The 27,614-nt window shown below is 43.0% G+C and overlaps 4 protein-coding genes, 1 long non-coding RNA gene and 1 other non-coding gene across 6 annotated transcripts; 3 read left to right on the top strand and 3 right to left on the bottom strand.

Moving 5' to 3' along the window:
- Positions 1 to 709: 709 nt before the first annotated feature.
- LOC103993104 (homeobox protein knotted-1-like 6) lies at positions 710 to 5,358 on the top strand. Its single transcript, XM_009413056.3, has 5 exons — positions 710 to 1,223; positions 1,300 to 1,422; positions 1,507 to 1,648; positions 4,503 to 4,753; positions 4,924 to 5,358. The coding sequence occupies exons 1-5, from the start codon at positions 894 to 896 to the stop codon at positions 5,128 to 5,130; spliced, it is 1,053 nt and encodes a 350-aa protein (XP_009411331.3). The 5' UTR covers positions 710 to 893; the 3' UTR covers positions 5,131 to 5,358.
- Positions 5,359 to 9,425: 4,067 nt separating this feature from the next.
- Positions 9,426 to 10,790, bottom strand: LOC135679629 (uncharacterized). Its single transcript, XM_065193590.1, has one exon. It carries the CDS (start codon positions 10,745 to 10,747, stop codon positions 9,731 to 9,733), a length of 1,017 nt encoding a protein of 338 aa, XP_065049662.1. The 5' UTR covers positions 10,748 to 10,790; the 3' UTR covers positions 9,426 to 9,730.
- A 2,531-nt stretch (positions 10,791 to 13,321) lies between these two features.
- On the top strand, positions 13,322 to 19,294 carry LOC103993105 (uncharacterized). Its single transcript, XM_009413057.3, has 4 exons — positions 13,322 to 13,588; positions 13,692 to 13,939; positions 16,813 to 16,920; positions 19,017 to 19,294. Exons 1-4 carry the CDS (start codon positions 13,456 to 13,458, stop codon positions 19,137 to 19,139), a joined length of 612 nt encoding a protein of 203 aa, XP_009411332.2. The 5' UTR covers positions 13,322 to 13,455; the 3' UTR covers positions 19,140 to 19,294.
- A 101-nt stretch (positions 19,295 to 19,395) lies between these two features.
- Positions 19,396 to 21,396, bottom strand: LOC135679627 (probable inactive poly [ADP-ribose] polymerase SRO3). Its single transcript, XM_065193589.1, has 4 exons — positions 20,447 to 21,396; positions 20,125 to 20,369; positions 19,908 to 20,041; positions 19,396 to 19,815 (listed from the first exon to the last, which is right to left on the bottom strand). Exons 1-4 carry the CDS (start codon positions 21,331 to 21,333, stop codon positions 19,717 to 19,719), a joined length of 1,365 nt encoding a protein of 454 aa, XP_065049661.1. The 5' UTR covers positions 21,334 to 21,396; the 3' UTR covers positions 19,396 to 19,716.
- A 1,564-nt stretch (positions 21,397 to 22,960) lies between these two features.
- Positions 22,961 to 23,034, top strand: TRNAT-AGU (transfer RNA threonine (anticodon AGU)). The gene has a single exon. It is a non-coding gene; the product is annotated as a tRNA-Thr (tRNA).
- Positions 23,035 to 23,888: 854 nt separating this feature from the next.
- LOC135679626 (uncharacterized) lies at positions 23,889 to 26,777 on the bottom strand. Its single transcript, XR_010515315.1, has 2 exons — positions 26,063 to 26,777; positions 23,889 to 24,204 (listed from the first exon to the last, which is right to left on the bottom strand). It is a non-coding gene; the product is annotated as an uncharacterized LOC135679626 (long non-coding RNA).
- Positions 26,778 to 27,614: the final 837 nt, after the last annotated feature.

The raw sequence follows: 27,614 nt of genomic DNA, 5'->3' as shown, positions 1-27,614 counted from the left end.
CTTGAACGAGCTCGGTCGTAGAACAAAGATCATCAAAGGTCAAAACTAACCTATATATCATAAAGAAAGGGTGGATGTCTTGTGATTTGAGTGATGTGTTATAAAAGGGGATTAAGGGTGGGGGGAAAAAAAGACCATGGAATCGGTATGGTTTGAGTTGGCGTCGCCAAGTTCCAAGGCACATGGAAGTGTTGTGTGTGACATCTCGGTCCCACACCGGAAATCTTGCAGCGTCGTAACAACGCGCGTCCCAACAAAGAACAAAGGAACAGTGTGTCTTCGTTTGTCATGGGGACGGCTTGGCTTCCACCTCATGTGACCTGATCGAACGCCATCAATAATAATGATCACGAACCAGAGAGCAAGCACCAATCTATGTAACGCGGAGAGAGAGAGAGAGAGAGATGGGTTCACTCATCCGGAGTACGGCGCCACTGCAGCAGCGAGCAACCAACGCCCACAGACGCATGTGGTGCGACCTTGCTCCCTTTCTCCCTTTCTCCCTACCCTCCTCTGCCGCAGCTGTTGCATTATTCTTGGTGTTTGGGTAATGATCTGCTTTGCTTTGAGTTACATCGCTCGCTCTCTACCGCCACTGCAAAGCTAAATACCGTCTACATGATTTGACGTGGGACAAGCATTCCACCACACTTTCACAGTTGCACTTGCATGCCTTTCTCTCTCTCTCTCTCTCTCTCTCTCTCTCGTGGTGTGCCCATCTCTCTGGGTCCTTTCGCTCGTCTTCTATCGTCTCCCTTGGGTTGATAAAGAAAGCTGCCCTAGGGTTTCTCCTCGCATCTTTCTCCTCTCCTCTCCTTTTCCCTGTTGCCCCTTCTTCCTTTCTATTTTCTTTCTAGTTTCATCACCCTTGTTGATCCCCCTCTCGGCGGAGGATGGAGGAATTTTCTCAGCTGGGAGGCAATCTCTGGGGAGGGTTGATGTGTTCCACATCTCCTGCGGCAAAATCTTCAGGCGATACGGGTGCGGTCGCCATGGTTGCACCTCCCTCGGGAGGTGCGTCTGTGTTTGACAAAGGTCACGGCTGCATCCCCAACCCTCTCCTCCTCGGCAGCGGTGGCAATCAGAACTCCCATCTCCTAGCCAAACACGAGGGGGCCTCCTCCTCCCACTTCCCTCCGTGCGACGTGGATGCCATCAAAGCCAAGATCATCTCCCACCCTCAGTACTCCAGCCTCCTCGCTGCTTATATCGACTGCCAAAAGGCACCACCTCCCCATCCACACCATGCTTGAACCCTCACAACCTTCTGCTGATAGCACCCTTCCTTACCGTTCGCAGGTGGGGGCTCCCCCTGAGGTTGTAGACCGCCTCTCCGCCGTGGCTCAGGAGTTGGAAATGAGACAGCGCGCGAGTTTGATCTGCCGAGACGCTCCTACGGATCCCGAGCTCGACCAGTTCATGGTGCCTTGCTTCCTATGCATGATCTTTTGCTATGCAATGACTTCTTTCCTCCTGTAATGTATGTTTCTTGGCGAGTTGTTTCAGGAGGCATACCATGAGATGCTGGTCAAGTACAGGGAAGAGCTAACGAGGCCATTGCAAGAGGCCATGGAGTTTCTCCGAAGGGTGGAGGCTCAGCTCAACTCCCTGTCTCTCACCGACGGCTCCCTACGCATCTTGTCCGCTGGTAGGGCAAACACCTCTTTCACATTTTGCTTGGTTCCTCCAACACTATGATCGCACACGACAAGCTTTTGCCCAAGTAAGGAAGCCACGAGATAGAGATACAAACCTTGGGGCTTGGTTGATTTTGGTCCTCATCCATTTCTCGTCATGGAAAAGAGGAGGGAGAAGCAGCAGCCATGAGGCCTCGAACTAACTATAGATTTCAAGAGTGCGCAGAGCCGAGGTGTGCATTCCTGCCGTATGTCAGAAGGCCAAGTACGTGCATCTTTACGAGGAGAATCCCCTCTTTCACGCAAAGCTGGAACCCAAAGATCTTCCATGGCTTCCATCATAAAATTATTAGTTAATCCACCCTTTTTATTAATTATCACTCGGCCATTTGTTCCGTGAGTCATCTGCATCTTCATCTTAATCAGCTAAGATCTCTACCTAGCTCGCTATTTCTTGACGATCAACGCTTTTCAGTTCCCTATATTAAACTAATGTGTTACGAGCTATTCCCAAAAGATATATAGTTTAATACGCTACCTTTTCAGGGTTTGCGAGAGGGAAGAAGGGCTCGGCTCTGTCTTTGTTTATTTTCACGAGGCTTCGGTACTGTGGCCATCTCAGAGTTCTCTGTCAGTTGTTACTGCTTAAGCGATCTCATTCCGGTTTAACGGATCTCTGCTACGTGACTCCTGAACTAGAACATGATGTGAGTACATAGGGACAGGGTTGATAAGCAGACCCGAGACTGGTGCTTCCGCAAAGCCAGCTTTTTTGAGGCTTGACGCGAGGGTGTTCCTTCTTAGGGTTCCGAGGAGAACAACATTGACTCCCTCCCTATACCTCCTCGAGAATAATCGCTTCATCATTCCCCTTGTTCTTGATTATATTTTATTGGAACCGTCTTCTCCGTCTCCTTGAGCTCTTTCCCACTCCAGAGCAATCCATGATGATGTTCTGCATGGAATAGCGAGCATAGGATGCTTGTTTTACCGATTTTCCAGGTTTTATTTCTTCTGCCGGTATTCTCTGCTACCTTTTCCTCCTCAGGATTCTGCCCTAAGATGGAGCGACAGCACATTGTCGTAGTAAAGTAGATTGTCTTTACAGAAGACACAGTAGAGTAGATAATGTTGCAGAAACATCTTAGGTTCATCTCGCTCTTTGTCCAGAAGCAGAGTTCGGTACTTGGTTCTAAGAATAGATATGTTAGCCGTCTTTGGTGCTTTTCTATTTGACTCGGCATATGAACGGGGTATAGTTTTTTTAGCTGAGAAGATTTGGGAGCAATTGTAGGTCGATGCCAACATGAAACCAACCAAGTACATGGCTCTTTTCGACAAGATAATATGTGCATTCAGCGTATCTATCTTTAATTGGCTAGTCAAATGCCGGTGGATGGTGATCGGTAGTCAAAATGTGGACTCTTTGACCTCATTTTGACAAGATAATAAAATATATGCATCAAGGAGTTTGTGTCTAACTTTTCTACTACCAATTGAAGGTTGAACATTATTCCTCTTGTTCCTGCACCTCATGTTCGCATGATGCATGTTTCTCCAAAAATTGAGATTCGATTTCTTTTTTTTGTTTTCTATATTTAGAGAATTAAATTGAGACGCCGTTCAGGTTCTCTTTCAAAAATTGTACTTGTTTTTTGTCAAACATAATTCGGGAATGATGATATCCAATCTAAAGTCTTAGATTCATGGAGGCTGGTGCAGTGAGCGATGACTGGTTGCACAATGAACATGCTATCTTTTTTTGTTTGAGTAGCATTAACAATTATCTTTCTTTCCATGAATTTATGGCATTTGCAATCAATACTTGTTTAAAGTCTATTGTTGACATGGCTTCTTATTCTCTGTTACAGCAACATGAGAACTATATACTTTCCATGAAATAACCTACACCTCAGGATTTATGCTTGATTTTTAAGTAAATTTATAAAATGTTTGGCCTTCTAATAATGAAATAGTAAATATATATATATATATAATCATAGTAGCAATATTTTCATCATTTCATAGATGAGAATTTCAAGTCATGGTCGGGTTGCAATATGCTTTTACCATGTTGTTCTACTGCTAAGTGGTTTTTGCTCATGATATTCCTCTTTTTTTTTTTTTTTCTTCTTGTTACCAGTAACACTGAATTATGGACCGAAATCTTCTCTTCGTATCGTTGCGATCATCCTACAGAGTTTCTATGATGTCATCTTTCTTGTTACTAGTAACACTGGGTTATAGACTGAAATCTTAGGTTTGTATCGTTGCGATCATCCTTTCTGATGTCATCTTTCTTGTTACCAGTAACACTGGGTTATAGACTGAAATCTTATATTCGTATCGTTGCGATCATCCTATATGATGTCATCTTTCTTGTTACCAGTAACACTTACTGGGTGATAGACTGAAATCTTATGTTCATATCGTTGCGATCATCCTATATGATGTCATCTTTCTTGTTAACAATAGAACTGGGTTATAGACTGAAATCTTATATTCATATCGTTGCAATCATCCTAGAGCGCGTTTTTATGATCTCATCTTTCAACGATTAGCGTCTTGTACAAATCTGTTTATGAGGATGTTGGATTTCTTTTCTTGCCAATTTGGTACTCCTGTCATGTGTGATCTCAAAGAAATTCTTTTCTGAGCTAAAAATGTAACTAAGATGTATTAACGAGTCATCCACAAATATGTCAAGGTGTATCACTCTTGGTTTTCTTTCTTTTTTATTTGCTTTTACTCTCTGACTATTAATGTTTAAGTATAAGAATTGTGCATTACGAAATCATGAATCCGCAGTGAAGTCACTCCGATCGAATCAGATTTATTTGCAATTTATATTCGGTAATCATGCAGATGACAAGTTTGGGGTTTGTTCATCGGAAGACGACCAAGATGGGAGTGGGGGAGAAACTGAACTCCCCGAGCTCGATGCATCTGCCGAGGACCGAGAGCTGAAGCACCAACTTCTGAGGAAGTACAGCGGTTATTTGAGCAGCCTCAGGCAAGAGCTTTCCAAGAAGAAGAAAAAGGGGAAACTCCCAAAGGATGCCCGACAACAGTTGCTCAACTGGTGGGAGCTGCATTACAAGTGGCCTTATCCTTCCGTAAGTGCCTAAGCCTTTCGTGCTTTCTGCGCATCCGATAAAAACTGTTGCATTAGCAGCTTCCATATGCGATACTCGAACAGGATTTAGATTTAGCACTTGCGAGCATGACTTTATGCGCATCCGATAAAATCTTGTACATCTGTGGCATGAGCAATGGACTTTAACAGGAGACTCAGAAGGTGGCGCTAGCAGAATCTACCGGCCTTGATCTGAAGCAGATCAACAACTGGTTCATAAATCAAAGGAAGAGGCACTGGAAGCCATCGGAAGACATGCAGTTCGTCGTCATGGATGGCTACCATGCACCCAATGCTGCACTTTACATGGATGGACAGTACTTTATGGGCGACGGCTTGTATCGCCTGGGACCTTAGATCATGCATCTTCAAATGTTGCCACTGTGTTTTCTTGCTTGACCTATCGAGGGAGTATCTTATCATGGGAAAGGTACCAAGTCTGTTGTCTGTATTAATATATCTATACGATGCTCTTTAGCTTACTATTATGGCAAGAGAACTACTATGGTCATAATATTAAGTTGTAGCAGATGATGATGATTATTATTATTATTATGTGGTCTCTGACTATGACTGTTTGTTCCATTGAGATACTAGTATGCATAAAAATTATTGTGTTCGGATGATCGAGGCTGCGATATATTTCGAAATTTTATCATGGCCATAATTGAGAAAGATTAAATATGATAATTGTGGATTGAAGTGTCACAGGCATATATAATATGTAGACTCTATTTGCATCAAAAGGCAATAATTCTACTTTTGTGATTTTTAATGATAATTCAAGTAGTAATTTGCTTGGAGATTAGCAATTAGGAAATTGCAACATAATCAGGATGGTTGATTTGTCTTGGAATTTTAGTGTTACATGGGTTAGTAGTTCAATAAGACATTTTATTTTGGCTTTAACCATCTTTATTTAAGAGATTAATTTCACCCTTCTATGTTTCTTCTTCTTTTTCATGATATTTTCCCTTTGTTATTTGTGAATTTCATGTAACTTTTAATCCATAATTCTAATTCTATAGTTTGTTTTCATGACATGTTTTTCCATACATGATTTTATTTTATTTTTTGTTCTTGTGACAGTAATGATGATTTAATAAATAATTAAAATTTTATTGGGAATGTCATATCTTTTAATGATAAAATAAGTGTGTCTTCGAAATTGAATTGATTTTTTATTGGAAGGTATCATTTCAGTCACTATAAATTCAGAACATAGTCTTCTCTCCACCTATAGATCAGAATGCGATATTTTCATCGAATAAGTGCGTCTTCGAAATGAATATATATTAATTTTGAATTGATGTCATGTTATGGTACCATTTCTCTCACTATAAATTCAGAACCTACAGATCGGAAATGTATGTCGCTTGATTCTCTCTTCATCCATAGATCGGAATATGGTATTTCCATTCGATAAAAGGATGGAAGGATATGAGCTAAAGTTTTAATTTTGTTAATTATATATATATATATATATATATATATATATATAACTTATGACAACAGTAAGTCTCGATGATCAATGGGACTTGGGGCTGGTGATTGGTGTTCCTCCGTATCTTAAAAGGACCTCCTTAGATTCAAATCGCAGTAAATGTTGCGTCCGATAATTCAGTAACGAAGCAGCTAATGGTCGACCATCACGAAAGAGTTCATTGGCTTGGATTCGAAACCAACAATTCCAACACAGTGGAAGAGAGTTGAGATCTTCTCTGACCAAATCGAAAACCTACACTTGCTTTCTACCAAAGGCATCTCTTACTCACTACATACACAGTAGGAGTCAGTGAATGGATGGAGTGCAAAAAGAGATGGCTCTTTCTGTCTCCTTCACAGACGGGCACTAAATACATTGGAGGCGATCAAAGCCTTTCTTTTGAGGTGGCTCTCTGCCAGACCACCTACTTCTCTCCCTCTCAGATGGCAGAAGCCTCTCCCCCTCCCTTTACCCTCCTCACTGTTCTTCCTCCTCCTCCTTCTTCCTCATCGTCGTCGTCGTCTTCTTCTTCTTCTTCTGCCTCCATATTACTGACGTTGATGGCCGCTGTCGGTAGAGTTATTATCTTGGTGATCATTCTGGTAGCTGCTGTTGCCATGCGTTCAACTTTTGGCCGAGTGAGCGCCCTGTTGCCTTCTACCCCGCAGCCGATGCTTGTCCCTCCTTGCAATGATACTCTGGAAGAAAAGAGAATGGTCCCGACCGGTTCGAACCCCCTCCACAACAGGTAAACTTGCTTGTGGGGGCTGCCCGCAGGTGAATGCTTGTTGCATGGCGCCATAGAGGAAGAGTTGTTGTCTTTCTTTGTATGTTTGGAATGCTTTCAGAGACGAAATAAGCAGTAATTACATCGAGATTGTTGTGTGTTCTTTGTCAAACACATGAAGTTTTCAAGGCTATTCTATTTGATTGGATATTCATGCGTTGATTAGTCGTATACTGTTACCTAGGATAACATCATCGTTCGGCTCGAATGAATTAAGTACTTGTAATGGATACATCATCATCGTTCAACCGGAATGAGGCACGACCTTGTTTTCGGTGCTGGCCAGCTATTTAGTCCATGCTGGTTTCCCCTCGGGCAAATATGTGGATGTTCTATCATTCATTCTACGCTTTCACCTAAGCTTCTATCGAGTTGTTAGCGTTAGGAATCATTTGTCTGCCAAAACTCGAGAGGGCAAGACAAGGAGTGGTCGAAGATAGTCGGTGCAGGCCCTGAGGATCTCGAGTGTTTGGGCAATTGGGATGTGAGTGCAAGGGGCGTTGATGTCTGTGTCTGATAAGGTTGGGAACAAGTGTGGAGAGCGAAGCCTTTTGTCGCTGAGGTAATGGGCATGAGAAATTATTACGATCGGTGGTTGTGCTGCTTTTGCTTTGTCGAAGCTTTTGATGGCTGTGTTGGCGAGAGGCAAAGCAGTCGATGGTTTCCGCGAGAGGAGGAAACTTTGTAGCAAAGCGTAGATTGATCGTCGGTAGTCATCGTGTTGAGAGCATGAAATAAGTACGAAGATGCCTGCAGAGTCATATTCTCGAAAACTGATCGATGGCTGAAGCTTCCATTTCCATAACCAAAGACACAAGTGTATTATATGCTTGAGATGCCACAAAAGCATGATGTTGTTGGGTCTGTCGAAGCCGTCTGCGTTTGCAGATTGGTGGACTCAGGAATTGTGTTAGGTAGAGTCGTTGAATGTTGAGTACAACAACATTTACTAGGAACTAAAATAATGCATTATTAATTTTTTTATATTAATTTATAGAATCATGATAATTTTTTATTAATTAAAAAAATATTACTATATTTTTTTCTTCTTATTTTTATACTTGAGTATATAAAAAAATATTATAATGCATTAATCGTACGATGAACTAATGAATTGAATTCTTTTTCACCTTGTGTAAATTGTGGGAGATGGAGTTTACTACTATTTTAGTTATAATTTTATTTTTTACTATTATTATTATTATTTTGTTATTATCTCTCTGGACATTGATTTGATTGGTTGAGAAATCTATTGATCTCGACTCTGATTCTGGTTGATTACCCGATTCATTTGCTGAATACGTCTCCGATTTCCAGACCAGTTTGCTGCTGTTCGATGTTATCATCAGATTCACCCGTTGCTGTACTTGAGGAAGGCTTCTCCTCTAGTTCGGCATGTTCAACGCCAGGTTCTATTTTCTGGAGAGCAGAAGATGCACGTTTGTTGACCTCATGAATGGCACTAATATTAGTTCCACTGGATGGATCTAACAGTGGAAACATCGTCAGCTCGGAAGCTTCTCTTTCGTGCTGCCCGTGTATGTTCTCCATTTTGATCTGCTTTGTGATCAGCACCTCCATGTTTGATCAGCATCTTCTTTCCTTCCCTGTTTGTTACAGAACCTGTCTCCACTGCGTGAGGGAGGAGGTGCTTCTTTTCCTCCGAAGCCTTCATCCGATCGTGAGACTACTTCATCTGGGAGAGCAGCCACATATCCGGAGAGCATTCTTGGCCCTGAACGCTCCTTTGGCTCTATGGTTCCCACTGACCACCATCATCTGGCAAGCAGTACACGACGCGAATTCAAGCTTGGCACACTAAACATGCACCGTGCAGCATCAGCATCTCCATAGTGAGTAATATGAACGTGTGAGTCGGAAAGATGCAATTAACTTGTTGGTAAATGTGCAGAATTGGAAGAGACACCAACAACTCATCGAATTCCGCCGCCGCCGCCCTGAGACGACTGGTAAATCGACTGAACTCTGAATGAAGAGGCAAGTTTGATAAAAGTTGCTTCTGGAATCGAAATGAAAGCTTCGTTCGTAATCATTCGCAACTTTTACTTGGGAACTCATCTGAAGTAGCATAACGCCGCACCAATGCCTTCTCTCTTGATACCAAACTTTGTCATCATCAATTTGGGCTTTTTGTTCTTTCCATCCAATTAGGCATGAGAAAAAACGTTGACGGGTGATTCGTCCTTAGTGCACACACTCTGACCATGATGTGTCTTTCACCCCACGAGACTTGTCATATGCCCTTCTCATCGGATGACCTACTGCACGCCGCATGGTTGTTTTAACGAGAGTAAAGGCAAGAGGAATACGTAAGCAGTAGATGATGGATGACCGGGTCATATAATAGGCACGCGGATGGCGTCGTCTGATCAGCTAATCGATTGCCTATTGCATGACAAGTAGAACAGGTCATGTGTCTTCTATGGTGGGAGTCGCTCCTGCGTATTCTGCAAAGTCAGCCACCACTGTTGCCGATGCGCATATAAGCGGCACTTAGCAGCTGCGAGGAGAAGTGGCTTTGTGTTTCTTTCTTGGAGTATATGATGAATACACATCAAATAAAAAAGGACTGAGGTGACTCTCTCTCTCTCTCTCTGTTTCTTTACCCTTGCGGCAAAGAATGGAAGGATTCCAAGCTCTTTTAAGTATTATTCACAATTCCGTCATCCGCGGTTGCCATGCTTCTGTGCTTCCTTTGTGCGGGGTCCAATCGTCACTTCACCACCTGCCGCCTCGGAGCGCGTCCACCCCATCGAATCGACCACGTCGTCGTAGCTCCACCCGCCGCGGAGCAGCCGCAGGGACAGCAGCTGCAGCTGCCGCGACACGCCCTCCCGGTCCCTCAGCACCGGCACCACCGAGTTCACGGCCGAGGAGGACCAGGCCCGGTCCCCGTCGTCCGACTCTGGTCCCGCCGCCACCATCTCCCTCACCTCCTCATCGCTCCACCCCCCTTCCGTCAGCCGACGCCTCGCCTCCCCTAGCCGCCGCTCCACCGTCGTCTCCCACGGCGAAACGCCGCGCTGCCGCTCCACTGTCGTCTCCCCTTCCGCCAGCTCCGTCCAAACTTCCACCCTCCTTGCGGACGTGGCCGCCCACGCGGGGGCCGGAACCCCCGCCGCCCACCCCCGCGGCCGCTCGCGCCGAAAGAAGTCCGGGAGGTCGAGCCCGGCGAGCCGGACGTGGCCGCCACGTACATAGAACACCGGGTTCCCCGCGAGGCTCGGGGCGGTCGACACGTAGTAGTGCCGGTAGACAGGGACGAGTGGCGGGGCCCGGTGCAGGGCATCCCTCGCGGCTGCGACGACCTGAGGGTCCCGGGGTCGCGGGCCCCAGGCCCGAGGCCAGAAGCTCCCCGCGGCGATCTCGTGGAGGAGACCGGCAACGGGGAGGTCAAGTAGGAGGCGGAGCTGCTGCGACGAGGCGGAGCGCCAGTTGGGGAAGCCGGGGCCGACGGGAAGGCCCTCGCAGAGGATGGAGCGGAGGTCGGGCGGAAAGTCGAAGCCGTAGGCGGATTCGACGGCGGCGAATTCAGCGTCGGAGAGGCCGGGGACGACAGGAACACCGGAGGAGCAGAGGTGGGCGACGACGGACTTGGCGTAGGCGGCGAAGGAAAAGCACACGCGGCCGCGGCGGGGCGTCGTCGAGCCATCGGCGGTCCTGTGGTCCGCCGTCGACATCCGAAGGAATTCGAGGAGGCAATTAGGTCGAAGAGGAGTCGAGTTAGCGGCAGTTGGAAGGAGAGTGGGGCGTCAAGATTTCCGCACGCGTGGCGACGAGAGCGATGGTGGAGAAGAAGAAAGCGCACAGGAAATCTCGGACTCCGTTACCGTGGACCGACTATCCGTTGGTTCGAGCCAACGACGACTTATGACTCGATCGACATCTCTCGCCTTATGTATATTTTGGTGACTCAATTAAGAGACCATTTTCACCCTTTAATTTTAGAAATTAATACCAAAAAAATTGAAATTTGTGGTCATAAAGTGGCGCATTAAAGCAGATGTGATCATAAAAATCCTCAAGAAAAAGATTCAACAGCCTTGGAGATTAGTTAATGTGACTATAGATGTTATGCATCAATTTCAATAATTCAATGTACATAAATTCGTGCATGTATATATTGAGGAGAGGAATCGGCGAGCCAAATCAATTTTACGAAGATTAATATGTTTAATTTTGAAGTAATATATTTATTTATTTATTTATTTCTCGTGGACATAATTGCCCTTCTCTCGTCACTCTAAATCAATAGTGTGCCGTGATCTCACGGCCGTTCACCTTCCTCATTCTAACTGTCAACATCTGGGAACCGCTACATCCGTCGCTTGGAAGCGATTCCAACTTCCCAATTACTGCAAGCGACCCTTTACATGCCGATTCGAGTTACCTAATGTGGTCGATTCTTTCCGGCAACCTAACCTAATGTGGTGGTGGTATATGGAAGTCACGATTAAATTCTCACATGACTGGTTGCAATTATTCTTGGAACTTCAACAGTGATAGATGACTTTGGGACATTTATGATGACGATGATTGATAGAGAATATTTCAGTATTATTTTACAGTCTAGTTGACAATTATCTCCGAATCAATATAGTATCTTAGAGTCAACGTGACGCACATGCATGCACGAAATGATTTTGAAGTGATGTAATGGATTCGAAGCGACGTAGCATACTCGGGAACAATGCACAACTATGCCCAAGATCATACGAAGTTGCCTTGTGCGACGAATGAAAACAGTCGGCCCGTGTCATCCGGAGCAAATGAACCAACCGCTTGGAGAGTTGACGATCAATTAACAATTTGCATGTGACCGACCCTTAGAAAGAGGTATAAAACATGACTCCCTAACTATTGTCAGGGTCATAGCTCAAACACTCAATACTATCATAAAAACTAACTTAAGCTTCGAATAGGTCGAGCGGAAATCTCCCTCCAAGTATCAACCTATTGTGTAAGGACTCAGTTCTTGAGGCAATCCCAGCTTCCTCTCGAGCAGCCCAAGAGACATTCATTATCATTCCGACCTTGCCTTCCGTCTTGAAACGCCTATGTAGACGCTCTAACATGATCAGGATCAAACTGAGTCGGACTCTCGTACCATAGCATAAAGGATAATAATAATGTTATATCTCAAATGAATGCAATGAGCACGAGTGGATTGGATAGCGGATTGCTTCGATGCCGAATGCGCACTAGCAGAGGGATGTGAACTCGCATGCGCATGCGAAATGTAGCATGGTAGCGTGGTAGTTATATAGCATGGTAGCGTCAAGAGAAAGACGACAACCAGTGAAATGGACTTGAAAGCGTATTAAAAAAAAGTTCTTTTCATGCTTAAATAGGTAAGCTGTTATAGAAGATTTGGAAAGTAAAAAAATTATATGATTTTTATAGTATTTTTGGTAACTAATTAGAGGAAAATAAGAATCTAATTCGTAAGATAAGATTGATGTACAAAATCGATCGAACTATGCGATTATATATTGCACTAAGTTAGCATAGTTTCTAACTAATATGTTAGACTAATTTACCCCACTGACCATTCCACCAATCTCAACTAGAAACCAGTTAGGAATCTACAAAATGTGTTTGTACACGAGTACATAAAAATAATAATTTTTTTTTTGGAAAAAACATTCTATCAAGTCAGCTTATGAGTTCGTCACTGTGTTTAAGTGGCTGGTTAAAAAAATAGATTTTGAGGACTATTTCAAATATATTACGATTAACGAGTTAAATATATTGTTTATTTTCAAATACCTATGTTTTTTTAGGCCTAATAAATTCATATGGTTTAAACCAAGCGGACGGGTTCGGTAACCCAAAACTCCGACCCCCACTGGCCTTCCCAAGCCCGATAAATAACCACCACATGCATGGATGGCGGCGCGTAAGCCACCGCGCCCGCCAGTTCTACCCCACGCAAACCGACTGACGCCCAAATGGCGGCTGTCTCTCGTTCTATCTGTGCCCGAGAAGTCCACGTCGATAAATTAATTAATGAATAGTGGTAAAGCGATCGAGAAGACAACCCAAATCCTCCGCGCGTCGCCGAACAGCAACGGATAGCACGACCATTCGTCTGGGACCAACTATTGATGCTTCGATGTAACCTATTATAGATGCTGCGGGTCCCATCATGGTAACCGATTATAGATGCTTCGATGACCACTTCGCGCCTTAGTGCCGACAGCTGATTGCAGAGCCCCCGGGCTTATCCGTTAACCATTGCCCGCTATCGCCTCGCCTCTCTCTCTCTGCGGTTGCGTACTCCCGCTTGTACGGTCACCATTACCGGCGGTGATCTGATCCCGCGCCCGCTCCATTCATCGCACCGCCTCCATTCTTCTTCCGCTAGTCGAAACCCTTCGGAGCGGAGATGGCCAGTTTCCATCTCGCCAGATCGGGCTTCTCGCTGGCGCTCCGTCTCCGGCTGTCCGGCCCGCCGCCCCGTCGGCCCTCCGCCCTCTCCCTCCGCTGCCGCCTCCGGGAGGACGGCGGCGAGTCCAACGGCACGTGGTCTACTTTCGGTTCTTGATCTTGGCGATTCCCAAACACTTGGCCCTTTTCGCGGTTCCTTCACGGTTTTTCTCTGCTTTTGGGTGCTGGATTCAGGGGAGGAGCGGCCGGAGTCGTTGTTCATGAAGGAGCTGAAGCGAAGGGGGATAAACCCGACATCGCTATTGGAGGAGGGTGATGGTGGTGGGTCGATCGGATCGATGGAATCGGAGGAAGAGAGCAGAGGCGGTAGGGATGAGAGGATAGGGCGGACTAAGAGGAACGGTGTGGCCTCGGCGGAGCTCGACACGGCGGTATCGAACCAGAGGGAGCGGTCCATGTTGTTGAATAGCGAGGGCCTCGAGGTTACCACTCATTTCCTTCTTGTCCTCCTTTTTCCCTGTCATTACGATTTGGTTTTATCCTTCTTTGACCACCTTGTGGGTAAAGAAGTGATATTTACGGTATTCACACTGATACTTGAAGAACTGATTACTCGAATTGCTACGTTTAATTTGTTCTTTTTTCCCCTTTTTTGATATTGTCATCCTATGAGTTGCTTTCTCTGAATTTTTCATGTAATTTGGTTAAGAAAGTGTTTGTTGTGATGGCTGTGGTCACGATCATTTGGATGGTGAATGAGCAGGAGAGCAACTCAACTAATCTGAAAGGCTTGCTGATCATAGACTATGCAACACGGGAATGACTTTTCCTTTAGTACGAAAGACTGACAGTGGAATGACACTGTTCAATTTTCCTTGGACTCCATGGCATGGTTGTATTGCTAGCTATCTACAGTAACCTTTTATCATCTTAGTATGATCTGTTCATCTACGAAACCCCACCCGGTGTTTTGCCACTTGAGGGTCTAATATTTTTTTGAAGGATCAAGTTCTATACTTGAATATGGAAGTCGATTGAATTCTTGTCATCTCGGATAGCAAGGAGCCATGCTTATGTAGAGTCCAATCACAGTGTGTAGTCAGTATACGTTTGGCGGTTGGAGACTGCAGATTATCGCTACAGTCTGCCTTTTAGCTAATTCACATGAATCAGAGTGGATTGTTTTGGCTTGACCCAAAGATACTATGGAAGATTGCTTTTGTATGATTAGATTTGGTGCAATGCCATCTCAAGTCTTCCGGTATGGTTGACATTTCTCCCATATATTTTCAATGTCTTCTAGTGTGGTTGGCAATTCTACCTGGAAAAAATGGCAAGCTTCCTACTACCTTTCAGGTGTCATAATCTGTTTGTAGCAGAATAAGTATGTACCTTGAGGACAAGCGGGACCTCAATTCTGTATGCGGTCAGTAAAGATCAATACGAGAAAGATGAGGGGATAGCAATCCTGGCCTCCAGCGACATATTCATATCTGTATGTCAAATAGAATTATGATGCCTTGTTTTAATAAAATACAAAAAGAAGCAAGCTCTTAGAAAGAAAATATTGGTCATGATAATACCCATTTAGCAAGCTGTCTATTGTTGGTGTGAGAACATAGTAATAGGAACATTTGTGATCTAGTCGTAGGTACTGGAGTTGTGAGTACAAGGATACCATCTTTGAAAGATGTCCTATTGTATTAGTTTCATGGTTGAAAAGTACAGTTTCAGTTATGTTGTTAATTTAGTGTAGTTGCTGGCATGCTAGTGAATTACCTCTTGATCCTTAAGGATGCATCCGTCGGTTTTGATATGATTATGGTAATAGGATACATTTATATATTTTTATGCTTGAACTAAAGAGTTCATTCTTATGCTTCTTTCCCACATCTCTTGATTGTATACCGTCATGGTAAAATTTTCTTGGCTTTATTGTTGGTCTGCCATCAATATCATCCTTTCAGGTCAAGTAGATTTTTGAATCAATATAACTAAAATAACAAATGCCTAGGATGAGAATTTATGGCTCAGAACTGTTTTGATAACTTACTGTCATGGACTTAGCTGATTTTGCTCAAGTCATACGGCACCCTTGCATATATGTCTACAAAGGGTCAGCTTCCTCGAAACCTCTTATGGTCTCTTAAGAATCTGCAAAAAAGAAGACGAGTTAGAGTAAACATTTAACTCGGGATTCACAAGTAGTCATTTTAGCAAACACTTGATAGACAATTCAAATTACAAACATAGACTTCGCAAGCTTTGAATGGTCATATGCCAAAGGGTCCAAGGTGGTCCATCATAGACAAAAGGCCCCACAAGTGTCCACATGACACTATTGCGGAGTAAGATAACGCACCAACCCTAGATATTACCCTAAAGGGCCATCTAGCCATGTGCCACCCGAGTAGCTCCTGGTGCTATGCTGGCTGACAATCCACATCACTCTACGGAGCTAGAAAACCCCCAAAATGACTACCTAGATAGCTTGTTTCTAGGTAATTTTGACTTTATGTGATGATTGTACACAACCTGTATTTACATGACTAAAACAACCACAAAAGCCAATCAAAATGGGTCTATCAAGCCTACTGCAAGCCCTTTACATGCTGTGCAAAGCATGAATAAAACCAAAAGACATGGATATATACAAACATTACATCAAACTCTCTGTTTACATATTTGTCCATGACATTACGATAGTTCTTCCCATGAAGAACAACACCATACTGCTTTTTGGCTAGAACCTGATTCCCTGTTATTTAAGCTATCTAAAATGTCTTCCTCACAGATCCTGAAAGCACTTCATGTTAGTTTAAGCTCGTTAGTGCTGCTTAGACCTTCTGTAAAAAATATGAAGAGATTGTATTCCACAATATAGAATATCACTTAAGTTGCTACTAGGTATTCTAATTCTTCTGAGAGAGTGATTCTCAATGCCATTATTTCTCACTGGGTCTTCTATTTCTTCCAAGAGAAAGTGTTCTCACCTTCATACTTTAACATCTTCAGCTGGTCATATGGTCATCATTTAACGTCCTGACTACTAAAATAGCTAAATCCAGTAGAAGATCTTGCGCTTGTAAATTTTAGTATGATTATGATTACTGATGCCCATAGAATTTACAAATGCTAAGCCAGGCAAGCAATCTGTTGGAAGTATAGTGCGGCACAGCAGAGAAGAATCATTTATTTTTCAAATCTAGAAGAATCTTCTATCTATGCTTTCAAATTGAATCTTGCTTTTGGTGCCAAGACCATTGATGTGTTCAACAGTTCTGTGTTAGTACTGATGATGCAAATATTTTCCATCCCCATCATTTCTGACAATAATACATATTTTGTCACTCAGGGATTAATTCCAAGGGCCAAACTGCTTCTGACAATTGGTGGAACATTCTTTCTAGGATTTTGGCCTCTGATTCTGATTACATTGGGGCTTTTTCTGGCTCTGTACATTGTAAGATTTCAACTTATTCCTGCTCTGCATTTCCATTTTGTTCTGGGACTTCCACAAAATGCTCCTGTTAATATTGTGCAGTTAAACATTGAATCAGAATCATATTTAGTTGTTTCAAAATCTAGCAAGAAACATGTATGAAAATCTGTCAAGTAACATAAAATAGAAGTGTATAGTAAACAGTACATCTATCACATAACCTATTAGTAAACAGTGGCTAGCACAGCATTATTTGAGGGTGACCCTTTAGTGTACACATGCTTTATTCTAATTAACTGGATAAAAAAAAATATTGCTTGGATGGAAATTTGCCTTAAAATGGCTACAACAATCATTAATGATAATATGTACTAGAAATCTGATTTGGTAATAAATTATTTTGGTTAGTGAAAACATTAAGATATTTGATTTATTAACTATATTGTTATCTTAGATCTAAAAGAAAAACGTATCTAAAATTGATAAATTCTCAAACTAAAAATCACACAGTCCTTGTAATCTTCTCCCTTTATTCTCCTCATTGAATACTGATAATTGCTTTGATATCTTCCATCAAATCTATAAGATTGATGATAGAATGCAGATTCACATCTTTTTAAGATCTTCTTTCCTTAATCTCAAAAGGAGGATGATGTCATTTGAACCAACTGTAAGTAGGACTTCTTTTTTGGGGCAGCTTTTCTTGGGGTCTAAGGCACCACTTAAGAAAATTGATTCTCTAGGGTAGGCAGATCACATGAGGAACCATGTCTAGACTCTTATAGTTGGACAAATAGGAAACTCTATACTTTCAAATTTAACATCTGATAACTGCATGCATGGAGCCTTTCAAAAATGAGCAATGCTTTAGACACCACAAACTTAGTCCCCATAAGGGTCACTGACTGGTGCAACAGCATAGAGGGTTTATGTCATTCCCACTTCCATCATGCATTACTCTTTAAGAATTACAGAAGAACCATATGGGCATGACTTGAAACTCCAGGAGGCACTCCTGCTCCCCATAAGGGTCACCTTGTAGTTCCTCTCCCATTTAAGATATCTGGTGAGAACATTTCCAGATTTTAATTCTTTTAGAAGTCACATTTGATAAGAACGCATTCCTTGTTACTTTCCTCTTGAGTCTCTTCTATACCCTAGAACTCTATTATGATTCTGATTATTACATAGCATAGGGTGCACAAATTTTCTCAAATATCGATAGGTGAAAATGTAAAGTTGATGAGTGTTCAAAAGTTATAATTTAGTTAAGTGGCAAGTGGTACCCACTTATGTAGCACACCCTGCCCAGTAGGACATCTCCAGATTGTGATTCTGCCTTTCCTCATCCTCATCGGCTCAGCAAAGTGGACTACGTTGGCAGAAATCCAATACTAGGGCAAAAAGTTTGTTCTCAATAATAGCAACTAAACTAATGAATTCATCGAATAAACCGATCATGACTATCATCCTGGTTAAGTGCATTTCCAACTATGACAACATCCTGCAAAAAGTTTTAATATGTATTGGTTGATTACCAAGTACTGAGAAGATGTACAATGCAGAAGGAATTTTTTCCGAACTTCTACCGCTAGGAGTTAAGAAAAATGTAAGATGATCTGAGTAGAGTGGTGTGATATAACCTGTTGCCATTTTGCAATTAACATTTGTTGAACAGATAACTGACCAGAAGGGTGTGCATGCTTCGCCCCTCATGATATTTTGGATGTTCAAATCCAAATTATGGTGTTACTTTAGATTATATTGAAAACAGTAAAATGAGAGAGAAATAATCACTGCTGCTGCATGTTGAGATTTCTGATGCTCCACTATGGTCATGTTGAAAGCTACAATCTGATACATTTATTTTCGGCTTCCTAGATTATTGTGGAAACACAGTTTTCCTAATTAAATTTGGTGGCTGATAAACTAACTCAAATTTATCTGATAACATGTAATAAAATGCTTAAAATTGTCAATACTGATACAATTCCATCAGGATTGGCTCTTACACAATGAACTGAGAAATTGGAACTCTTGTTTAAATGCTTTGCTAGTCTTGTGCTCTGCAATTGAGATGGTGGATAAATTAATTTGCATATTGTATTTGCCTGCAGTATCTTGGTCCAAGCTTCGTGCATGATGCCAGCAAGGTGCCAGTGTTGCCGCCACCATACATAGATCCATACACACTCCTGGAAGATGAAAGACTCTCTCAGGTGACTCCACATGTGAACTGAATTGCATTGACATTTTGTAATCGCATTCCAAGATGTCAAAAAATATCCAATATATGATGAGACACATATAAATGGTGGACCTCAATTTGCTAAGATGGTTGATCATTAGACAATTGTTGATATGTTGTATATGATATGCCCTATCATTCCTAATATGTTAAATGTCTGCTCAAGAATTCTTTGCTGTGTGATTGTTTCTCAGATGTCACTTGAAATGTTTGCTCAACCTGCTATGTTGCCAAATTACACATCTGAATGATACCTCAACTACAAAGATTCTCTTTGTATTGCATATAGCTGCAAGAATAGTAGGGAGCCAAAATATCCAGCTTTCACGATTATACATCACCATACACTTCCTAGTAAATTGCCACAAAGGAAATTTTACATACGAAAAAATTCTCACAAAGAAGCAGAAAAGCTCTAAGAAGGGTAGTAAGATGAATCAACAGTTGTATCACACAGCACGCACGGCACTGTGGGATGCAAAGCTGAAGCTTATTGTTTGATTGACTGACATCAGTATCCTCTCATTCTCTTGATTGTAGAAATCAGCACTTTGTCACCAGTTATAGACCTAATGCCCTCTCATTCTCTTGATTGTAGAAATCAGTACTTCGTCACCCGTTATCGACCTAATGCATCTGAAAAAAGTTTTCTTGCTCATCTTCCTTCCCTGTAACAATGGACAAAAGGGCAAAAAAGAATTACCAAAGAATACTACATAAGAGATGTCAAGTCGATAAGTTGATTGTAATTGTGCTTCACCATGTACTGCTTAAAGATCATCTGCAAAGGTGCTGTCGACGAGGCTGGAAGACACCGCCCCAACTCTTCCAGCAGCCGAGGAATCGAGATGTCTAAAGCAGGATTTCTTGCCGAATTCACCGACTGCGGAGGACCTAATCACACGCCACACCAACTGTTCACCGAAAGTCCACTGCCGAAGCCAAAGGTGAGCACAGGTATCAGAGAGTATGCGTACCTTGAGGCTGCTTTGTTGAGGGCTTGTAGCTCACAATAGACTCGGGGAGTATGTGTGTGTTCATGTGGGTGCTCCACACCACATACCATGTCGGATGTGCGATGTCGTCGACGCCGCTATCGAACTCCTCGCTGCTGGGGTGATACTGGACCGACCCTTCCTCCACCATCTCGGGCCTCCCCACGATCACCCGGCACAGCACCATGTGCCGTTCGCCGCTGGCGTCGGCGTCCGTCGACAGAGAACTGAAAGTGACACCAAAAGTGAGATGGTCGTATAGGTTCTCTGATCGGGAATTCAATTGCGGCTGATTAGGGCTGACCTCAAGTATGGCGAATGTGGCTCGGAGAGGTGGACGCCGACGCCGCGAGCGCCCGAAGCCAGGCTCCTGTTGTTGGTCTGCCCGAAGCCGTGGGAAACGATGGTCGCCATTTCCGTCGCCGACGCTCCGTACCAGCCAAATCTCACGTTGGCGTCGCCGCGGGCGGCTTTAGTCATTTCCACATGCATCCGAAAGGCTTTCAACCGGGAAGCGCGGAGGGGACCGGATTGCGAGCACTTGTGGATCGAAGTGACGATGGTGTTGGGGGCGAATCGCCGAAAGCCCGAAAGGAACAACTTCTCTACGATCTTGAAGTACTTGTCCCCATCCCTCACTGCCTCCGCTCCGGGCCACCTCGGTTGGTCCAAACTAGAGGTCGCGGAGGTTTCGTCGCTGCTTTCGCCACTGCTTTCGCCACTCTGTTCTTGCCAAAACCCGAGCGGATTGCATTCAATCTCTGGTTCTGGATTGGGCAGGGCTGAGATACTCCGCTCGTCGACACCCACGGCCGGGAAGAAGCATCGACCGTGGACATCGATCCAGGCGATGGAGTTCACCGTGCCGGTCTCCAGATCGACCTGCAACATCTCGAGGACATCGAAGAAGTAGGGGCGCCCTTCGACTGTCAGTTCGAAGGCGGTCTTCCCGGCGACGAATCCCTCCCGGAGGGCGTCGAACACCGCCGGAGGGAAGTCGGCCCACGAGCCGTCTCGGAAGAACAAGAACCTCGACGGGGCGGCGCTCCTCTTGTAGTTCTTGAACTCCCGGATCGTCAAACTGCTCGATTGCCGGAACAAGATCGCCGCAGACGCCATATCTGTGGGCGCGGGCTCAACGTCGGCGGCCAACCTTGTCGCAGTCGAGAAGCGAGGGTTCGATAGATCCATCGATGGGGCGAAGAAGCCGCAGCGGAGCGAACGGGCGCGTGAGAACGGTGAGGCGTTAGGATTAGGTCGCCCCCTTCATCATTTATAGCGGTTTGCTCCAATTAATGTCGGTTCTATCGGGGCCGTTGAGGAAATTTTGATCGAATTGACTTATTTACCCCTCTCATCAGCCAATAAGAGACGAAATAGAAGAAGAGAGCCGTCTTTTCTCTTCTCGGAGCAAAACGAATCCGATATCGGAAAGGAAAAGCTGCAGGCAATTTGTGTGAGAGAGAAATTTGGATCATAAGCAAGCCTACGATTGACACGTAAACGGTGGTAGGATGGTCATTTAGGAAACGCCTTGGGAACCGACTCTCCTGATGCCGCATGACTTGAGGGCTAAGATAACGTAAGGAGATACGCCTCTTGCGTGAGCTTGATTCACGCGGTGGTGGTGCGTGAAATGGACAGCTTTCCTTTGGGGCAAAGGAAAGGACTTCGAGGAAAAGGGGGGAAAGATTCAAAGGCGTGAAGAGGAAATCAAATTCAAAGGTCAGACTTCCACCACCTGGTTGACCTTTTGTCGTAGGTCATGGCCGCGTTTAAACGTACTTTTTGGTTGGACATTATAATATGTTTCGCACTGAAGAAGCTTATTATTATTATTATTATTACTACTGATAAAAGATATTAGCTATGTCGCACATGTGATGTGCTATTCGGATCGACGGTCATCCGGTGCAAACCTTCCTTTTGTAGAAGCTTGAAATCTCTACGTGCTAGAGAAGCAAGGAAAATAATGTATTAACTAGGGATAGGAAATATACCGTCGGTTAATTAGGTATGGATGTTTGATTATATAATCTTATTTAATTAAGTAAGATATATTATAGATATGATTGGATTTCGATTATAATTATTGATCAATAAAAAAAGAAGTTCAATTAAAATAGGATTCTTTAGGAGATAACGGAGGAACTCTCTTAATAACTTATAACCAGTTTTAAATACTCATCTTGAAAATTATAAAAAGGGACAAACTTATATTTTTAGATGATTTTGCTTGATCATTCATATCCATACTAATACATCTCGAGTTATTAACTTGGGTGTGGCACATTAACTTGGGTGTCAGAGGAACTAAGTCGAAAAATCACTTTCGAAATCGAGTTTTATACATGTGGCACATTAGGAGCTTTATGTTTCCACCTTGATGGCAATATGTAAGTCGATTAATCAAGACACCAAAGATTTTTTTCTCCTAGCAATAAATATACTTGTTTTGCCTTTTTTTTTTTTATCGATTAAAAAATATGTGATTTATGTAAGCACCTAATACTAATCACTTTTGGATACGAGACATCTTAATGAGGATGCATTGTTGTCGTTTCAGCATGAAGTAATTTTTTTTTTGTTTTTTTGACTCCTTATCAGACTCAATTAAAAGATCACGGAGAATAAAAATCACATATAGTTATTTGCCCCATATCTTTTTGACAAAGTCATCCAAAATTTTATATGGAAACAAAAAGAAAAAAAAAATCCAAAATGATAATGCATTGGTTTTAATTTGAATAAATGGCAGAGCTATCAGTATTATTTAATTGTATATATATATATATTCATATCTCCCATTACATATCAAGCTTTCGTAGCTCAGTTGGTTAGAGCACCCGTTTAGTAAGCGGGAGGTCTTGAGTTCAACTCTCAACGAAAGCATTTTAGCGATTATAATATTTATTTTGTTTTATACATACAAATAACGACCGTCGACGATAAATACGTAGAACATGCCACTTGTATAATCTACTCAGCCCCTCGAAATTGACTTCATTTAACATTGCTTACGGATGATAGCCTTTCGTAGTAATTCTAGAGCTTAATTAGAGGTTGCAACAAACTCAAAATTACCTTTCTATCTGCAACATTCATAGTCTTTATATTCTTTTAATGGATTACCTCCTCCTACTAACGAGGACATGCTACCGGGTTACCAGTAGTCATATGCTTCTCAAGACTAACTAAGCCATGTAAACATAAGAACGAACTATTTGACTCATAGTAAATGCACTTATGATTCGTAAATGCTACCCAGATAATCTAATCATAGTAATTCTAGAGTTAATAGGTGCAAGATTCATTATCTATCTTATGATGGATTACCTCCAAACTCCACACAATATTCCCAATAATTTCTCAAGAAAAAAAAAATATCCTCTTTCACAAACCATGAAAAGTGAGAATAAAGTCGAGTAAAGGAAGAGCAAACAAAATTGGCTGATGCATGTTGATTGAACAAAATATTTGGCACACTCAATATGCTAGTATTCAAATCAAAATCAACATCTGGAATTTGCAGATTTATTAACATCACACATACCCGAACAGAATCTAAATCGACAAACTTTATCGACAGAAATGACCACAATTGCAGCAAAGAATAATCCGGCTTATGACGCCTTCATGTAACCTCTTACATGAATACTAAGACTAGTCTCTTAGCTATAAGCAAGTTATACTCTCTACCAAAAATCATGGTTTGTTCTATGGAAGAAGCAACAAGTCAGCTCCAATGAGGGAATCTGGTGCACTGTCTGCCCTCTCTTTAGGAAAGACACTAAATTTAGGTATGTATCTCACATTGTAAGTTCATCACAAATTACACATTTGAAAGAAAAAAAGTCTTCATTACTTGATCATTAAGGAATCACAAAGTGGAAAGACTTCATTCCAACCAGTAAAACAGCCTCTAAAGTGAGAATGAAAAACATAATTGACATGGTAGCGCTAATCTCTGCCATCAGCATATATCCTTAGCAATTGTCTTAAACATCAACAAAATTTTATCACAAAAGCTAGCATCCATTGGACCAAAATCGACAGCAGGATCTGCACAGGGAAAAATCAACAGATAAAAATGAGCACATCCGATACAAACTGTGAAAACTGCAGCTAATTGTTCCCAGAATAAAAAAAAGTACCTTATTCTTTTCAATTAGCCTCAAGAGCGTACAAGTAATTTACCCAGTAATATGCCTAGCACACATCCAACAAACTGCTAAGAACCCACCGGGCTTTCTAATAAACATAACAATTAACAAATTGTAACATCCTGTCGACAGGAAATCAGGTTTTTCAACAAGACCAAACCACGGAAGGATATTTTATCTACTAGTCTCAAACTATTCATCAAGAAATATATATGTCAAGGTTCACACAAAGAGGAACTTTATCGGTTACCAAGCAATGGTTACAACTGGTGTTTCCACGATACAACATATTCTCGGATGTTTTCTTTCTCTTTAGTGGTCATCAACAAACACTCAAATCTTGTGCACTTGGTCTCTAAGGCATCTCCTTGGACCTCTGTTGCATGCCCATGCACAATATTAGTTGGTGTTTTGTCCATTAGACATGCATCTCCTGCATCTCAGATTATACACTTCTTGTTCCCATCATTGCTAGCATCAGAGACACGAAAGCTAAATTAATCCTCCTCATTCGAAAGAACGAGTAACATTTTATCTGGAAAGAAGCAAGATATAAAGAGACATACCCGAGAAATGATAATAAGTTGATGAAAAGACAAACTTTGTGATCACAAGGGTAGATATGAGGGTCATTTCCCATGAAGCAACAGAAGATTATGGCTCTAAATAATACCAAACAGCATAGACAAACTTGGAGGGCTTCGGATATCCGATAAGCAAAATAAAATAGACCCAAGTTTTGGAGGATTCGGATCATGTTCAGGATCGGCCTTGATGTTGGACTACAATCAAGCAATAGTGGCAAAAATGACCCCCCAAATTCAGAAAAAAAAATATATATATATATGTAAATATATTGAAACTTGTCCCAGATGTCCCATTCATGTAAGTAACAAATATCCCCGAAGCTCATCAGTTCACATTGGTTCTTCCACTCCACCAACCATACCTTCTAACCTTCTTCCCCCCAAAATGTTTGACCACATCTAATCCTCTATTTGGGTCATACAAAAATACCATGGTGGATGTCTCTTGAAGAACACTGCTCCAGATGCTTCTAATACAACTAGGGCAATCTAAATGCTCTTAAACATATGTTTACTCTTACCAAAAACAAAAAATATACAATGAACATCAAGATTCTTCATAAGTTCTTCATGCATTAAATGCTGCTATAGCATTTTCATCATCCAAGTTCTAAAGATAGATCAGGACACATGTAATCTCCTAAACAACAAATAAGCAGATGTAATCGACAACAAATCAATACAAGTGATTACGACTACAAATTGCTGCTAAAAGCTAGTTAGGTTTGGGATTCAAGATGGAAGACGAAAGGGCAGAATCTTACAAGAAACCCTTTAAAAAAAAGTATGAAAACAAGAACAAGCAATTGAATCACCAATACCAGCACCTACACCGAGAAGGACGCTGGTCACTGATTGATGACCAAATCGGCGTCCAGCCCCAACAAAACCTCGCAGCCATCACTATTTCCATCTACAGAAACAATCATGAGGCAGAAGAAGAGATAAACGAAGGGGAAGCAAACAAATATCTCGCGCATGTCAGAAACAATCCCACCATCGAAGGAGGGGTTCAAACAGCATGACGACGATAAGCCATCAAGAAATCCACACTAACGAAAGCGCTAATACTAGCGGAAACATGTTCTTCTTCCTTTGTCTTCTTTCTTGGCAAAGGAAAAGGGAAGAAAGAGAAATTAGTACACCATGACCGATCGTCCGTATACCAACCCGTACGTACATACGAAGAAGAGACGGCTCCCCCCCTCTCTTCGTACTCGCCCGCTCTACTCCGCGTTGCCTGGCTCCATCCTGTCTGCCTTCCATCGGTGAGGGGGTTGAGGGGGAAGGGGGAGCTACATTGACGAAAACGCCCTCGCAGATCCGTAGCCGCAGGCGCCGGGGCGGGGGTCACTCTCGTCATTGGAGTCGGCGGACGGGAGGACCGGTTTCCTCCTGAGTTTCGCCATAGCAGCAGCAGAAGACGAAGAAGAAGAAGAGCAGGCACTTCCCCCTTCTCTCTCGCCTCTTTTCCTTTTCTTCCCTTTTTTTTCCCTTTTTTGGATCGTATGTTGGGTGGGGGGCGTGAGAGAGAGGCGGGGGAAGGGTAAGGAATGTGGGCCTCGTTGGTTCTGTGCTGGGTTTGTCTTTTTGCTGCTGCCGAGACATTCCTCCTTTTGTCCTCATCCGCCTCCTCCTCTCTCTTCTCCCTGCCTTCGTACTGCTCACAGTCGTTGGCATTGGTTGCTGGTGGCGCAGCAGCACTAATGTCCACCACATCATTAGCTCAGCCATCATGGCCGTTCGCCATCTTCCTCTCTCTCTCTCTCTCTCTCTCTCTCTCTCTTTCCGTCGCACCAAACCCTTCCCATTGCCAACGGCGCCACCGTCGCTTCAGCATCTCTGGAAGAGTGTGTGGGTGCCCTCAACCTTATTATCGCTTTTCATTTAAGCAGTTTATATATTTAAATTCAAATTTCAAATGTCATACATGACCTCAGTGTTGGAAGTATTAGAAAATGACGATTGCATTTATTGGTGATGATGTGAAATAATGTGCGGAATATATGTGTATTATAACTCTCTTTTTTTTTCTCATCGTGACTTAGCAATTCATATAATGTCACACACAGTGTTGTTGTCGATTAATTTATGTCCCATGATGCTGTCTCCTTTGTCTTCAGGCTACTCCACAAAAGGCCAAGCTTTACCTAGCTAAAATGGTAGGGCCCACGGTTCGAGCTGACATCAAGAAGCTCGTCCATTGCGTCAACCAAGGCCTCTTGACAGGTGGAGCCCGCCACCGTCGATGCAATGTCAAGTCATCTGATCCAACAGAACAAGAATAAAAAGAGTCAGAAAAATAAGAAGAATTTGGGGGAGCGCATGATCACGATTTTACTGATGAAGTGAACAAGGGAAAAAGATGGGCGAGAAAAGGTAGATAGCCAAGTCACCTTCCTTCCTTCCTTCCTTCGTGGGGTTGGTCCCTTGGCTAGCATGTACACGCCTACGGAAGTGTTCACCCTGCAACAGCGATGGCGACCGCAGGCGCCGGAAGAACTCCTCCCCAATCCCTAGTTTTTTCTACAAAAGAAGGAACGCGAGCAGCGGAGCGAAGGGACCACGCGGGGTGTTGTTGGATCTGGTGGTCATGCCCATGTGGGCGATGCACGGAGGCCGCAGACGTGTTGCACACGCAACGCAGCGGGCAGTGGTTGGAACGCGGCTGATTCCCTACATGTCTCTACGCAGACACACAACCATGGAACGCGCTGTGTGT

This window comes from Musa acuminata, chromosome BXJ1-7, assembly GCF_036884655.1.
Source record: "Musa acuminata AAA Group cultivar baxijiao chromosome BXJ1-7, Cavendish_Baxijiao_AAA, whole genome shotgun sequence".
Lineage (NCBI taxonomy): Eukaryota > Viridiplantae > Streptophyta > Magnoliopsida > Zingiberales > Musaceae > Musa > Musa acuminata.
This window is presented reverse-complemented; position numbering and strand designations above follow the sequence as displayed.